A 17188-nucleotide genomic window follows, 5' to 3' on the forward strand; every position below is an offset into this window, starting at 1 on the left:
CCACCTTCCAGGAAACGTAGGACAGAGGGCAGGTCACCATGGGCTCAAAAGGGGGCCCCATGAGCATGGACAGGACCAGGTTGAGGTCCCACTGGGAAACGGGCTGTCACATCTGGGGAAAAAGTCTGTCCAAGCCCTTGAGAAACTGTCCCACCATGGGATTGCCAAAGACTGACCTACCCGCTGCCCCCGGGTGGAAGGCCAAAATGGCAGCCAGGTGTACCCTGAGAGATGAGATTGCCAACCCCTGCTGCTGGAGGTATAACAGGTAGTCCAAAACAAGGGGAATTGGCGCTAGCTGCAGTTCGGTGCCCCTCTGCAGAGACCAGATGGAAAAGCACTTCCACTTTGCCAGGTATGTGGCATGAGTGGAGGGTTTCCTACTTCCCAGTAGGACCTCCCTCACTGGGTCCGAACACTGAAGCTCAAGAGGGTTCAGCCATGGAGTTTCCACACCATGAAGTAGAGGGTCTCCAGGTTGGGGTGTTGTAGATGGCCGTGGTCCTGTGTGATTAGGGTCGGGCACACAGGAAGGGCTACTGGTCTGTCCACTGAGAGGTTCAACAGCATGATGAACCAGTGCTGGCAAGGCCACGCTGGTGCTATGAGGCTCAAGGAAGCCCCGTCCCGGCGAACCTTAGGGAGGACTCTGTGTATAAGAGGGAATGGCGGGAACGCGTAAAGCATGTGACTCGTCCATGAAAGGGGAAAGGTGTCTGCAATCGAGCCTGGGCTGTGGTTCAGGGAAGAGCAGAACTGCTGGCACTTCCTGTTGCTCTGTGTCGCGAACAGGTTTATGTGGGGAGAGCCCCACCTCTGGAAAATCGAGTCGAGGCGGTGGGCTAGCTTGTTTTGCGCTCCCGGAAGGTGCGACGCCTCTAGGTGTATCGAGTGGGTGATGCAAAAGTCCCACAGCTTAAAGGCTTCCTCGCACAGGGGAGAGGAGTGAGCACCACCCTGTTTGTTTATATAGAACATGGCTGCAGCGTTGTCCGTCAGCACCGACACACATGCGCCCTGAAGGCGGGCCTGGACTGCTCAGCATGCCAGACGAACCGCCCTCAGCTCCCTTACATTGATGTGCAGTGATAGTTCTGTGTGGGACCATAGGCCTTGGATTCTGATATTACCAAGGTGTCCGTGACTAGGGATAGTGTAGGTTGGGGTTTGGCAAAGGGTAGTCCCGCACAGACCACTTGTGGCTGCGAGAATGCGAGGGTAACTCGTGTCCAGTGGGTCCCTACCCGGCCTGTGCACCCGCACCAACCATGCCCCTGGAGGGGCCGAAGGCGTAACCTGGCGTGCTGGACCACGTATGTGCAGGCCGCCATATGCCCCAAGAGTTTCATGCAATTTCTGGCCGTGGTTGTGGGGAATTGGCGAAGGTTTTCAATAATGTCCCTGAGTGCTTGGAAGCGCAGCTCCAGCAGGAATGCCCTGGCCTGTGTGGAGTCCAAGAGAGCTCCTATGAAGTCTATTCTCTGCGTTGGGGCCGGTGTGGATTTGGGCACATTCAATATGAGGCCCAGCCTGTGGAATGTGGCCCGGGCCAGACACATGCTCTGCAGCCTGTGCTTGCGACTCAGCCTTGATGAGCCAGTCATCCAGGTACGGGAACATTTGCACCTTACGTTTGCGGAGGAAGGCTGCCACGACTACTATATGCTTCGTGAATACCCGTGGGGCCGCCGAGAGGCCAAACGGGAGCACCCTGAACTGGTAGTGCTGGCTGCTGACTACAAAGCGAAGAAAACGTCTGTGGGCTGGGATAATGGATATATGGAAATACGTATCTTTCAAGTCGAGGGCAGCGTACCAGTCCCCCAGATCCATAGATTCATAGATTCTAGGACTGGAAGGGACCTCGAGAGGTCATCGAGTCCAGTCCCCTGCCCGCATGGCAGGACCAAATACTGTCTAGACCATCCCTGATAGACATTTATCTAACCTACTCTTAAATATCTCCAGAGATGGAGATTCCACAACCTCCCTAGGCAATTTATTCCAGTGTTTAACCACCCTGACAGTTAGGAACTTTTTCCTAATGTCCAACCTAGACCTCCCTTGCTGCAGTTTAAGCCCATTGCTTCTTGTTCTATCCTTAGAGGCTAAGGTGAACAAGTTTTCTCCCTCCTCCTTATGACACCCTTTTAGATACCTGAAAACTGCTATCATGTCCCCTCTCAGTCTTCTCTTTTCCAAACTAAACAAACCCAATTCTTTCAGTCTTCCTTCATAGGTCATGTTCTCAAGACCTTTAATCATTCTTGTTGCTCTTCTCTGGACCCTTTCCAATTTCTCCACATCTTTCTTGAAATGCGGTGCCCCAAACTGGACACAATACTCCAGCTGAGGCCTAACCAGAGCAGAGTAGAGCGGAAGAATGACTTCTCGTGTCTTGCTCACAACACACCTGTTAATACATCCCAGAATCATGTTTGCTTTTTTCCAGGGAATGGAATGATAAAGGCCAGAGAGATCATGCGAAACTTCACTTTCCTTATGAATGTGTTGAGGTCTCGCAGATCCAGGATAGGCCGGAGCCCACCCTTGGAATGGTGTCCCTAGCCTCTGTTTGTCAGAAGGTGGAGGTGGTTGGCCAGAGAGAGATCACTTGATCATTACCTGTTAGGTTCACTCACTCTGGGGCACCTGGCATTGGCCACTGTCGGTAGACAGGATACTGGGCTGGATGAACATTTGGTCTGACCGAGTATGGCCGTTCTTATGGAGATGAGGAAATAGCAGGAGTAGAACCCCTTGCCCCTGAACTCGTGAGGAACCTCCTCTATTGCCCCTAGAACGAGGAGCGATTGCATCTCCTGCAAAAGGAGTTGTTCGTGAGAAGGGTCCCTGAAGGGGGAAGGGGTGGGGAGGGCAGTAGGGAACAGAATTGGATAGAATATCCCATCCCTGCCGGGCTCAGGACCCAGCGATCTGACGTGATCTGGGACCAAGCACGGTAGAAGCGGGAGAGTCGATTCACAAAGGGGGGGTAAGGATCCAAGTTCGATACTGATGCTCCGTCCTCGAGCACATCTTCAAAAGTTTGGCTTCAGGCCCGGGGGCTCTTTGGCCGAACCCCGGCCTTGGCCTGAGGAGGACTGTGGCGGGCGCCTCCTATTATTTCTGCCCCGTCTCCTGGACGAGTCTCGCCTGGGAAGCCCAGAGTAGAAACGGGATGGGGCTGAAGCTTAAAAGGCTTTCTTTTGAGTGCAGGGGTGTGGATCCCCAAAGACTTCAAAGTCGCCTGTGAGTCCTTAAGGCTGTGCAGGCAAGAGTCCATATTTTGGGCAAACAGGCCTGCACAGTCAAAAGGGAGGTCTTGAATCATGTTCTGGACCTCAGGTGGTATCCCCGACACCTGCAGCCACGCACTGCACCTCATTGTAATGGCGGTGGCCATGGTCCGAGTCCGCTGCGTCTAACGCGGCCTGGAGAGAGGTTCTCGAGACCACCCTGCCCTCCTCAAGGAGTGCGCTAAACTCCTTGCACGAGTCAGCCGGGAGCAACTCCTGGAATTTTGCCAACGAGCTCCAAGAATTGAAAGCATAGCAGCTGAGTACTGCTGGCTGGCTGGCCACTTGAAGCTGGAGCCCTATGGTTGAGTAGACCTTTCAGCCAAAAAGGTCCAGCTTCTTAGCATCCCATGACTTCTTATGTGGCACTGGGGACTGGGAGTGATGCCACCTGGTAACACTAGCCTTATGAGACGGGGAGCAGCACCGGTGCTCCTTTGAGGAGTCCTTTCTCGGTGCCGGGACGTCCCACCCCGAGGCCGGGGCGCTGCACACCAATGATGCTGGTGCCATTTCTGGTGCTGGCTGGGGGCGGAGGGCCGACTCCATCAGGAGGAGTCCCGCTCTCTCTTAGTCCTGGGTCTAAAGCTCCTGCAAATTGGTTACTTGTCTGTCTGGCCTTCTCCTAAGCACTTGAGACAAGCAACGTGTGGATTACCTGTGAGCAAAGGTTTCGCACACCTCTCGCACGCCTTAAACCCCTGCGACCAAGGCATGCCCCGGTGCCTGGGGAAACTAGGGTGGGGGGAAGCCCCCCAAAGTCAGCCCAACTAACTACAAACTATATAACAAACTAATAACTATTTACAACTAAGAAAAGGGAACCACTAGGTAGGCACTTGCGAATGCAAGAGACTGAGCTGCTCCAATGACCGTCACTGGTGGTAAGAAGGAACTGAGCAGGCGGGGGGTCGGTGAGGACCTATATACACAACCATGAAGGCGCCACTCCAGGGGTCTCCACAGCCAACCCGACGGGTACCGCTAAGGGAAAACCTTCCAACGATCGTGCACACGGCGCGCGCACACACCTATTGCACATGAGCAATCACTCGAAGAAGAACTCGGGTGTTCGTAACTCTGAGGTTTTACTGTAGTGCAAACCAAGTCATTAACGTTTTAAAATCAGATGGCAACTCCACCTGAGGACTTTCCAGTTACATCCATCACTTTTATAATATAATTCCAGAACTTGTGATTGTTTTTGTAACACTAACTCCAAGTGCTCCAGGAATCTAGTAGCATCAGGAAGCAAAATTTCCCTGCTCCACATAGGATCATGTTTAAAATGTATAAAATGTAACACTAATGCTAACTAACTCTTGCAAGTTACACGGTGAAAGTAGAGCATTTTTAAGAAGACAAACCACACTGCGTTTATATTCTCTTTAGATACACTCAAGTTTTAGCTGAGCTACGGAAATCTAAAGGAAACAAGCTCAGCTTCTAAAACCTTGTACTTACAGGAATGAGAACTCCCACAACAGATGCATGCCCTCTAAACTCATTTGTCGGTTTAAACTTCTGTATGCGTGCGTGTATCTTTTTATTATAGAATCATAGACTTTAAGGTCAGAAGGGACCATTATGATCGTCTAGTCCGACCTCCTGCACAACGCAGGCCACAGAATCTCACCCACCCACTCCTGTAACAAACCCCTCACCTATATCTGAGCCACTGAAGTCCTCAAATCGTGGTTTAAAGACTTATACCCATGCATGTCTGTATTGTGTGTTCAGAGAGCCATTTATCCTCACAATTAGATACCCATCACTTGGGGAGCCAGTAGCTAAATTAAACAACTGTGACCATGCCAACTTTTTTTAACTCTTCTGTTTACTCTGCAGAATTCATTGTGGTTACAGCTGTTAGTATAGGCACAGCAGACCCCATTGCACAGAGAATGTCAGCATTAAAACAATGCAAAAGGTAGTCACTCGACTCTGAGATGAAAATCCACTTCCCGGCATGTATGGCTTTTGCTAGTTTAAAGGAACAAAGAGTTTGACATGTAGTTTGTAATTCACAATGTGCCTCATAGGACTGTGAGAAATTAAAGTGAGGCAAAGCAGTTGCCTCTAGTGGTTTTAGCTATTCTGCTGCACACAAAACTAGTAGTTTCTGTCTTGATTGGTTTCAGAGAGGATGTGGTTTATGTTCCTGCTATTCAAATGTCTCAAAGCGAATAGCAGCCAACTCTGTTTCTGAGTCTATGTGTGAACCTGTGTTTATGTACAAGAGTTGTAAGCAAGAATCCAGTCTTTTATACCAGGTCTGGGGCCCAGAGGTTACCTAACCAAGGGCTATACTTTCAACTTGCTGGCAGACTGAGGAATGTACCAAATTTACAGCTGTCCTCATCTTTAATAAGAGGTGAAGTCTGTGGACACTTTGGGTCCCTCATCCAGTGTGACCAGGTTTTTCATATCAAGATGGCAGTACAGCTTCCATAAACTTCATGTCGGCATCCCCTTCTCCTCTCCCCCCCCCCCCCCCCCCATTACTCTGCATTTAACAAGATTTAATTTCGTTTGCCATCATGTTGCCTATTCTCCTGTCTTGGCTAGGTCTGTCTGAAGTTCCTCACAGTCCTCTCTAGTCCTGACTAACTTTGTGTCATCTACAGCTTTTGCTTCCTGATTACTCACCTCCTTTCCAAATCATTAATTAATATAGTAACAACACCAGACCTAGTATGGAACCTTGAAGAATCCCCACTGTAATCTTTTGCCATCATGAAAATGGACCATTTCGTCCTACTTGTTGCTTTCTGTCTCCTAGCCAGTTTTTGATCCATGACAATACTTTGCCTCTCATCCATGACTACTTAGTTTCTTTAGTGGTAGCTGTGTTAGTGTATATCAGCAAAAAGAACGAGAGAAGAACTGGGCCAGCAGGTAGTGAGGGGAAGTCAGAAGCATCAGTCACAAAACCCTGAGGGGTGAGGACTGATATGTGTAGCACTAGGGTGGGAACCACAATGTCAAGAGTGAAAAGAGGCAATTAACTGAGGCTGTGTAGTCCAGTGTTCAGAGCCAAGACTCTGGGAGGAAGGGAGGCTGCGGCCAGACACTGACTTGGTAGGTACCCTAGTCACTCACCCTCCAAGTGCCTTTGCTACCCCGGCTGGGGAGATGGAGTAAAACAGAAACCTCTTCAGTGATAATCAACTGCCAGTTTGACAATTGCTGCCCTGCACTTCCCTGGAGAAATAAACGGGAAACAATCCCCCAGATGAAAGGTAACATCTCCTAGCCGTGCAGGGCTCACAGACCCAGGGGGGACGATGCTGGGGTTGGTCTCTGAGCATGGGAAAGAGTGACTGCTGCCCTGGGGGCATGTAAGGGGTGGATTGTTTTCCCCACAGGCTATATAATTATTTCTGAATTGTTTTTCTCTTTTTATTTCCCTAGTGCCCTCTAGACTGTCACAGACATGCTCCCCGCCGTCAGGCTGCCCATCTCCTTCCATCCCAGGGGGTAAAGTCATCTCGCCATCCCAGAAGCACAGCAAGAAGGCACTCAAACAGGTAAGTGGGATAGTCGGTGTGATCTAGTTCTGAGAGTCTAATAGTGATGTTACTTTACTAACTTTCTAAGTGAAACTCCAGTCTGCAGGGACACAATTCAGGACCTTTCCTTCTATTTCACAGTGAGCAGTTTCACTGGGGGTGGCTCCTGCTGGAGGTTCTTCAAAATCCTGTGCCTTTGTCAGTCTTTATCATACTACAAAATAGCTGGCTGAAATTATTTTTCATTTGTGGGAGGCAGAGACATATTTACTTTACACTTAATCTGTTTTCATGATTGCCCTCAGCTTTCCACAGTCTGCTCCACATCCCTTTTAGAGAAGCTCTGTATAAATGGCAGTTCTGGGGGTTTGTTTCATTTTGATATTCTTCACATCCTAATTGTGTTGCATGCACAAATTCCCCCCGCTTATTCTGTGCCTATTTTCACCTACAATGAATACCATAGTTCCATAGGCAGACTGCGAAGAGCTACAAAAGGATCTCTCAAAACTGGGCGACTGGGCAACAAAATGGCAGATGAAATTTAATGTTGATAAATGCAAAGTAATGCACATTGGAAAACAGAATCCCAACTCTACATATAAAATGATGGGGTCTAAATTAGCTGTTACCACTCAAGAAAGAGATCTTGGAGTCATTGTGGATAGTTCTCTGAAAACATCCACTCAATGTGCTGCGGCAGTCAAAAAAGCAAACAGAATGCTGGGAATAATTAAGAAAGGGATAGATAATAATAGAACAGAAAATATCATGTTGCCTCTCTATAAATCCATGGTACGCCCACATCTTGAATACTGTGTGCAGATGTGGTCGCCCCATCTCAAAAAAGATATATTGGAATTGGAAAAGGTTCAGAAAAGGGCAACAAAAATTATTAGGGGTATGGAATGGCTTCCGTATGAGGAGAGATTAATAAGACTGGGACTTTTCAGCTTGGAAAAGAGACAGCTAAGGGGAGAGATGATCGAGGTCTATAAAATCATGACTGGTGTAGAGAAAGTAGATAAGGAAGTGTTGTTTACTACTTCTTATAACACAAGAACTAGGAGTCACCAAATGAAATTAATAGTCAGCAGGTTTAAAACAAGCAAAAGGAAGTATTTCTTCACACAATGCACAGTCAACCTGTGGAACTCCTTGCCAGAGGATGTTGTGAAGGCCAAGACCATAACAGGGTTCAAAAAAGAACTAGATAAATTCATGGAGGATAGGCCCATCCATGGCTATTAGCCAGGATGGGCGGGAATGGTATGCCTAGCCTCTGTTTGCCAGAAGCTGGGAATGAGCGACAGAGGATGGATCACTTAATGATTCCCTGTTCTGTTTATTCCCTCTGGGGCACCTGGCACTGGCCACTGTCAGAAGACAGGATACTGGGCTAGACGGACCTTTGATCTGACCCAGTATGGCCGATCTTGTGTTATAGTTCCTGTGTGTGTGTGTGTGTGTGTGTGACACAATATGTTGGCATTGGGCTCCTGCTGTGGCCAGGACTGACCTTATGGGTGGGCAACATAGGCGACTGCCCAGGGCATCATGGTCAAGAGGCTGCAGAAGGACTGTGCCCTCCGAGGAGGCGATAAAGGGGGCGGCAGGGCGGGAGCTAGCTGCTCACACGCATCCCCTATCTGCCCTCCCGCTGGCAGCGATACCTGCAGCGCCACCACCGCTCCATAAGCTGCCACGCTGCCTACTGTGCAGCTGCTTGGGGAGCAGTACTTAAAGGGTGCCAAAGAAAGTTCGCCTGGGCACCATTTTCCCTAAGGCCGGCCCTGGCTATGGCATTATGTGTGAGAGGGGACAGCTTACTTCCACTACTTGGGAATGACTCTGTCGTGCGTGTAGAGCAGCGGTTCCTAAACTGTGGGTGAGGACCCCGTTTTAATGGGGTTTCCAGGGCTGGCTTTAGACTTGCAGGGGCCCAGGGCTGAAGCCTGAGCCCCACCACCCAAGGCTGAAGTCAAAGCCCAAGCCCCACTGTCCAGGGCCGAAGCCTGAGCTCCACTGGGCTTTGGCCCTCCTGCCTGGTTTGGCAGGGCTTGGGCTTTGTCTTTGGTCTCCCACCTGGGGCAGCGGGGCTTGGGCGGGCTCAGGCTTCGGTTCCCCCCTCCTGGGGTCATGTCGTAATTTTTGTTATCAGAAGGGGGTCGTGGTGCAATGAAGTTTGAGTATTGATGATGTAGAGTGTCTATCACTTGTGCCCCGTAAGGTGTTGCAGGTTTCTTCCAGACAAACGACAAGCCGATGCCTCCAGCCAGGTGTCATCAGAGTCGATTGGCAATCGTATGTCACATGTCCATTCATTTGTATTGGAGGGTGCAGGAACAGTTAAATTTGCATTATAGCAAACACCAGAAGGGAAGCAACCAGCATGGAACTTAACTTCACCACCAGACTCCATGTCTTCTTCCTCACAGCTTGAATGAACTTTACTTTGCGAGGTGTGTTCATCCCACACCAGCCCTGAAGGGGCCAATTAACCTTTATAGTTGCATCTGGCCAAGGGATTTACACACACTAGTTGCAGATGAAGAGAGGACCTTTTTAATAGCAGAGGGCTACAGAGAGATTGTCTACAGCCACTCTTTGGGCACAGAGGTAGGAAGGGGAAAACCTTGGGGGAGAATGAGCCTTGGGGTCCTCGCCCTGGAAGAATTGTAAATTCCAGAGGAGTTCTGGGGAAAGAAACCCTGTGAAGGCAGGATAGGAAGAATCCCAGGAAAACAGCAATAAGTACACCTTGGCGGCTGGTTACCGATCCGTGGGTTGGAACCCTGTGTAGAGAGAGGGCCTGGATTCCCGTACCAGCACTGGCAAATAGCAAAGGTCTGTTGGAGGTGCTGTCCAGAGAGGTGGTCCAAATGATACCCCGGAAGGGAGGACTATATAATGACCTAGCTGGAGGAGTGAGTTGCAAAGAGAGAGCGCTGTGAATTACAGGAAGAGAGACCACTGTAGCGATGGAGTGACCATTGGCCGGGTGCGCCATATGGGAAGAAAGCTGTTATGCAACACCTGGCCAGGAAGAGGCACTCATGTGGTGAGTGGAGCCTATCACGGGATAACCTTCAGAAGAATCCATTTCAAAGGTTCACTGGACTATAAAAGACAGGACAAGGAACCCCAAGTTATCTTTCACCTAAGAAAACAAAGGAACCAAGTACTTTGGACTTTGTGGGAGATCATGACTAAGGGATGGTCAGCCATCTTGCTGGAAGAAAGTAGTAAGAATCTTACTTTGAACCAAGACTGTAGTTTTGTTCAGACTTAGTCACTAGAAAACATATTTTTACTTTTGTTTGTTTGTAACCCCTTCTAACTTTATTCCTACTTGTTCATTACAATCCTATCTCCTTTTGTTAATAAACTTGTTTTACTTTTAATCTAAACCAAACTGCTGTTTGAAGCAAAGTGATTGTTAACTCCAGTTAAAGTGATAAGTTGTGCATTTTGGCTCTGTAGAGGAGCAAACAAATCCAATTACTCCAGTGCTACCCTACAGTCCTTGGGGGTGTGCATACCAGCGGTCTGAAGCGCCACTGCGGTCTTCAGCAGCAGCAGCAGTATCGTCCGCAGTGCATGTTTGGCCCGCCTCTCTCTCCTCTGAGGCAACAGAACTACCCTAGAAAAAGGGATAGCCCTGACAAAGAAAACAATCGGGCTTGGGGGTCAGCCAGTCCAGCCACCCTCCCCCAGAGTCCTCCAAGCAACCATTTTCACTCGGTCCAGAGCACTGTTCCAGTCGTTGCTCCTCTGTCCTCATCTCCCCCTTTGGGGACAGGCTGGCCTGCTTTCACAATGCTTGGGGATCGATCACCACTGACAGCTGGGTCCTAAACATCATCAGATTGGATTGTGCCATCCAATTCCTCTCCCCACCTCCTCCCCATCCTCCCTCCCCATCCCTCTTCAGGAACCCCTCTCACGAGATACTGCTCCTTGAGCAGGTCTGCTCTCTGCTGGCTTTGGGAGGGGTGGAAGAGTTTCTGCTGGAACAGCAGGGTCTCAGCTTCTACTCCTGATACTTTCTGGTACCCAAATCCAAGAAAGGCATACGACCCATCCTCGACCTTCTTGGCCTCAACAAATATATCATGTATATGAAGTTCCAAATGGTGACTGTCAACTATTCTCCCTGCGTTGTCTCAGAATGACTGGTTTGCTGCTCTGGACCTTCATGATGCCTCCTTTCATATGGTGATTCTGCCAAGCCACAGAAAGTTCCTTCAGTTCATCATGGCAGAACGCCACTTGCAGTGCACAGTGCTTCCATTTGGCCTCTCTGCCCCCGTTTCCCCCCCCCTCCCAGTTTTTAACAAATGTGTGGTCATTGTTATGGCATATCTCACAAAGAAGGCAATTCACAGCTTCCCATATCTGGATGACTGGTTACTGAAGGGCAGATCCAGAGAGGAAGTTCTTGCTCACATCGGCACCACAGTGCGCTTACTCAACTGTCTGGGTCTCATTCTAAACACCGGGAAGTCAATCTTGGCTCTCGCTCAAAAAATCAAGTTCATTGGGGCCCTGTTAGATTCCATGACATCCAAAGTATTTCTGCTGACCAGCCATTTCCAGACAATTCGCCACTTTTGCCTTTATCTAGTGTGTCAGCCTCCCATGACAGTTTGGACATGTCTGCTTGCATGCAGGTGGTCCAGTTTGCAACATTGTGCCTTACTCCCTTCAAATGTGGCTCAGGATGGTTTACCATCCTACTCTTCGTTCTCTAGAGAGACTTGTTCCTTTTCCTCCACTGGTTCTGGACTCCTGGCAGTGGTGGATGCGTCCAGAGAACATTTGACAAGGCGTTCCCTTTGTCCAGACCTCACCAACCAAGTTGATTGTTACCAACGCCTCCTTGATGTTTTGGACGGCACACCTGGGGTCACTGAAAGCGCAGAGACTGTGATCAGAGCAGGAGGCCTCACTCCATATAAATGTGCTGGAACTTCAGGCCATTTCTAATGCATGTCACGCTTTTTGGGACAGTATCAGAGTCTCAGTAGTTCACGTACCTACTGACAATGTCACCATGATGTAGTATGTGTACAAACAAGGGGGAACATGCTCCAGGTTGCTCTGCCTAGAGGAGATCAAGCTGTGGCAGTTCTGCATCAAGGAGAACATTACTCCAGGAGCCATTCGCTTACTCAGGGTTCAGAATCTTCTTGCAGACCATCTCAGCCGGTATTTTCCTGAGTTGCAAGTGGTCTCTAAAGACAAAGTGTCCCCCAGGTCATCTTCATAGCTTGGGGCATCCCGATGATCAACTTGTTTTCTTCAAGGGACAACAGAAAATTTTGTCTGTATGGCTCTCAAGGCGGCGTCAGTCCAGGCTCCCTGTCCAGGGCTTTCCACCTCAGCTGGCAGTCAGCTCTCCTCTGTGTCTTTCCCCTGATCCCAGTCATCCTTCAGGTCATCCTCAGGCTGAGGGCGAATCGGGCCAGTTTCATTCTCTTTGCCCTGGCCAAGACAGTGCTGGTTCTCCAACCTTCTTGTACTGTCTGTTCAGCCTCCCATACTGCTTCCTCCCCATCCCAACACCCTCAGAACCAAGGCCTCACCTCGCGTCCTGCACTCGGCTCCTAGCATCTCATGTAGTGGCTGCTGCATGGCTGAATGAGGAAGAGCAGTGTTTGTCCAATAAGTCCTCCTTAACAGTAGAAAGCCCTCCACCAGGATGGCCTATTGAGTGAAATGGAAGTCATTTTTGGCGTGATCATTAGCTGTGGAATCCAATCAATGCTGGCTTCTATCCAGGACATTTTGGACTACCTGCTGCACCTTCACTCATTGGGGCTTGCATTTAGTTCACTGAAACTGCATCTGGCAGTAATATCAGCATTTCACCTCCTCCCTCCCCCGTTCAGGGAAAATCAGTCTTCTCCAATATCATAGTAGCAAGATTCAAGTCTACATCCTCTGGTCGGTTCCTCTGTGGGACCTTAACTCAGTCCTAGTGGCCTTAATGGGACCTACAGTTGAGCCCCTTGCATCTGGTCCCTTTCCGCTTTTGTGTCAGAAAACTGCATTCCTGGTAGCGATAACATCCACAAGGAGAGTGTGTGAGTTGCAGGGTCTTACGGCAGAGCCTCCTTATACACAATTCTCCAAAGACAAAGTGACCTTATGACCGCATCCAAAATTTTTGTCTAAAGTGGGTTGTCAGTTTCATTTGAACCAGGCAGTATATTTCCAGCGTTCTTTCTTAAGTCACATTCCTCTCCAGAGGAGCAGTGTCTCCGTACCTTAGATGTCAGGTGATGTCTAGCATCTTATCTGGACAGGACTAAACCATTTTGAGCTTCGCCTTATTTGTCATATGCAGATCGCATGAAGGTTCAAGCGGTCTCTTCACAGACAGTATCCAAATGGATATCATCTTGCATCAAAACTGCATATGAAATAGCTTTGGCTACACACCTTCTGTGGGTACAAGCTTATTCTACGAGGGCGCAAGAAACGTCCATAGTGTTCCTCAATGACATTTCCATATTGGACATTTGCAAAGCTGCTATGTGGCTGTCGATACATGTGTTCACAAACCATTATGCCATAAGCGCATCTTCCAGAGCGGATGCTGGCTTTGGTAGAGCGGTCCTGCAGTCCTTGTTTAGGTAGACTCCAAGCCCCACCTCCTGGGGAGAGTACTGCTTGTGGGTCACCTAAGTGGAATACACATCTGCATTTACTCAACAGTTACTTACTGGAACTGTGGTTCTTTGAGATGTGATGCTGATGTGTATTCCATGACCGACCCTCCATCCCGTCAGCATAGGAGCCTCGTTTCTGGGGGTTTGGTACAAAGGAACTGAAGGAGGGTCAAGGTAGCTAGGGAGGGGCTACGGTCATAAGGTACAGCACTGCCCCTGTAAGTGGAATGCATGTCGTGCACTTGTTGCTTCTTAGGCCCAGCTGTACATCACATGAGAGAGAGCTGTGTTAAGATGCTGCCTGTGATATCTGTAAGCAGCAGCAGCGGGTGCCAGAGAGATTTTTCTGTCTGCAGCAGTGTGGTGGGGAGGGGGGATGTGTAGAGAGTGGGGAGAAGTATGGGAGGTGTGACAAAGTTCCTCCTCTATCTTGGTGGGTCCTGCGCTTATTGGCGGATTTTCTTGCCTCAGAGATTCACCATGTGGGTTGAGGAACAGCCCAGAGACCTTCCCCTCTGGGAGAACCCACAGTCCAGGTCAATTGGGAGGTTTGGGGGGAACCCGGGCCCGCCCTCTACTCCGGGTTCCAGCCCAGGGCCCTGTGGACTGCAGCTGTCTCTAGTGCCTCCTGTAACAGCTGCATGACAGCTACAACTCCTTGGGCTACTTCCCCATGGCCTCCTCCAAACACCTTCCTTATTCTCACCACAGGACCTTCCTCCTGGTGTCTGATAACGCTTGTGCTCCTCAGTCCTCCAGCAGCACACCCTCTCACTCTCAGCTCCTTGCGCCTCTTGCTCCCAGCTCCTCACACTCGCACCACAAACTGAAGTGAGCTCCTTTTTAAAACCCAGGTGCCCTGATTAGCCTGCCTTAATTGATTCTAGCAGCTTCTTCTTAATTGGCTCCAGGTGTCCTAATTAGCCTGCCTGCCTTAACTGGTTCTAGCAGGTTCCTGATTACTCTAGTGCAGCCCCTGCTCTGATCACTCAGGGAACAGAAAACTACTCATCCAGTGACCAGTATATTTGCCCTCTACCAGACTCCTGTACCCCACTGGTCTGGGTCTGTCACAGAAGCCAGAGATTGGGATGATGGGAGTGACAGACACCCCCCTTTCCCTGCACGCACACGCACACACACACACACACACACACTTTTCCTTCCTTCCTTCCTTCCTTCCTTCCTTCCTTCCTTCCAGAGTCAATATCTGCTGAAGATGAGTTGATAAATCCAGGCTTCATTATAAGCAATCCCTGCCTCCCCAGCCCCTCCAAAATCATAGATTTCCAGGCCAGAAGGGACCATTGTGATCATCTAGTCTGACCTGTATAGCACAGGCAATAGAGCTGCCCCACAATAACTCCTAGAGCAGTCTTGATTCTAAAAATGGCCAGTGCTGGAGAATCCACCACGACCCTTGGTAAATTGTTCTAATGGTTAATTACTTTCACTGTTAAAAATCTATGCCTTATTTTCAGTCTGAATTTGTCTACCACCAATTTCCCACCACAACTGCCCCGTCCCTTTGGCTCCTTGCTGCTTCCCCCACTGTCCAGGTCTCTGCTTCCACACACACACCCCCAATCTCTCCCTCCACGCTCCCTCCCCATAGGTACCTGCTTTCCCTCCAACATATACTGGCACTAGAAAAGGTTCAGAGAAGGGCAACTAAAATGATTAGGGGTTTCGAACGGGTCCCATATAAGAAGAGATTAAAGAGACTAGGACTCTTCAGCTTGGAAAAGAGGAGACTAAGGGGGGATATGAGAGAGGTATATAAAATCATGAGTGATGTGGAGAAAGTGGATAAGGAAAAGTTATTTACTTATTCCCATAATACAAGAACTAGGGGTCACCAAATGAAATTAATAGGCAGCAGGTTTAAAACAAATAAAAGGAAGTTCTTCTTCACACAGCGCACAGTCAACTTGTGGAACTCCTTACCTGAGGAGGTTGTGAAGGCTAGGACTATAACAGCGTTTAAAAGAGAACTGGATAAATTCATGGTGGTTAAGTCCATTAATGGCTATTAGCTAGGATGGGTAAGGAATGGTGTCCCTAGCCTCTGTTTGTCAGAGGGTGGAGATGGACGGCAGGAGAGAGATCACTTGATCATTGCCTGTTAGGTTCACTCCCTCTGGGGCACCTGGCATTGGCCACTGTCAGTAGACAGGATACTGGGCTAGATGGACCTATGGTCTGACCCGGTACAGCCATTCTTATGTTCTTAACTTGTCCACTTTTCACCATGGCAGACCTGTCCCTCTTCCCACCTATGCCCTCCCCCTCTTCCCCCCCTATGTCCCCGCCTCTCGGGCTCCTCACCCAGGGCAGATGGAGGTGGAGGGTCCGTGCCGACTCCACACAGCTCTTACCCCAAGCTGGCTCTGGCCGAGGGACGGGGCCTCAGAGCTGCAGCCCGGCCATGGTAAGAGCTGTGCGGGCAGCTGTGGGGAGCCGCGCAGCACCTCCACCTGCCTGCAGTGCCGGGTGGCCCAAGCAGACCCCGGCCCGTGTCTCTGCCCCCCAGACTCTCCGCTCAAGGCAGGTGGAGGTTCCTCACGGCTCCCCACAGCTGCCCGCACAGCTCTTACCCTAGCTGGGCTGCAGCCACCGCTCCCAGGAGGAAACGTAGGGTAGTGGTGGTTGGTGAATCTCTTCTAAGGAGGAACGGAAGCAACCATCTGCCGGCCTGCCCTGGCATCCCAGGAGGTATGCTGCCTGCCAGGGGCCCATATCCGAGACGTTACAGAGGGATTGTTGAGGATCAGCGGGCCCTCTGACTATTACCCCATGCTGCTCATCCATGTGGGCACTAATGATACTGCGAGGTCTGACCCTGAGCAGATCAGACATGACTACAGGGCTCTGGGAGTAAGGGGGAAGGAGTTGGGAGCGCAGGTGGTGTTCTCTTCAGTCCTTCCGGTCAAGGGTAGGGGCCCAGGCAGAGACAGACGCATCCTGGAGGTGAATGCCTGGCTGCGAGGATGGTGTCTCCAGGAGAGCTTCAGCTTCCTTGACCATGGGATGGTGTTCTGGGAAGAAGGACTGCTGAGCAGAGATGACATAGTTGGCATCGCAGAGACTTGGTGGGATAATACACATGACTGGAATATTGGTATAGAAAGGTGCAGCTTGCTCAGGAAGGACAGGCAGGGAAAAAATGGGAGGAGGTGTTGCCTTATATGTCAAAGATATATACACTTGGACTGAGGTTGAGATAGAAATAGAAATAGGGTGGGTCTTATGGCGTGGGTGAAATCTTAAGGGGGTAAAAAAAAAAGGGGGGGGTGATGTCATGGTAGGGGTCTATACAGACCGCCTAACCAGGAAGAAGAGGTGGATTAGGCATTTTTTAATCAACTAACAAAATCATCCAAAGCACAGGACGTGGTGGTAATGGGGGACTTCAGCTACCCAGACATCTGTTGGGAAAATAACACAGCTGGGCACAGATTATCCAACAAGTTCTTGGAATGTATTGGAGACAATTTTTTATTTCAGAAGATGGAGAAAGCTACTAGGGGAGAGGTTGTTCTAGATTTGATTTTGACAAATAGGGAGGAACTGGTTGAGAATTTGAAAGCGGAAGGCAGCTTGAGGTGAAATAGATCATGAAATGGTGGAGTTCATGATTCTAAGGAGTGGTAGGAGGGAAACCAGCCCAGTAAAGATAATGGATTTCAAGAAGGCAGAC

The 17188-nt window shown here is 49.7% G+C and overlaps 1 protein-coding gene across 1 annotated transcript in view; it reads left to right on the forward strand.

Moving 5' to 3' along the window:
* The window catches only part of ASXL2 (ASXL transcriptional regulator 2), a 70705-nt gene that overhangs the window by 12382 nt on the left and 41135 nt on the right, over window positions 1-17188 (forward strand). Inside the window, exon 2 of the mRNA XM_029913227.1 lies at window positions 6714-6829. Coding sequence (XP_029769087.1) covers window positions 6714-6829 — 116 coding nt within the window. The remainder of the gene's footprint in view (window positions 1-6713; window positions 6830-17188) is intronic.

The sequence above is a fragment of the Terrapene carolina genome, unplaced genomic scaffold (assembly GCF_002925995.2).
Source record: "Terrapene carolina triunguis isolate 2854851 unplaced genomic scaffold, T_m_triunguis-2.0 Scaffold523, whole genome shotgun sequence".
Lineage (NCBI taxonomy): Eukaryota > Metazoa > Chordata > Testudines > Emydidae > Terrapene > Terrapene triunguis.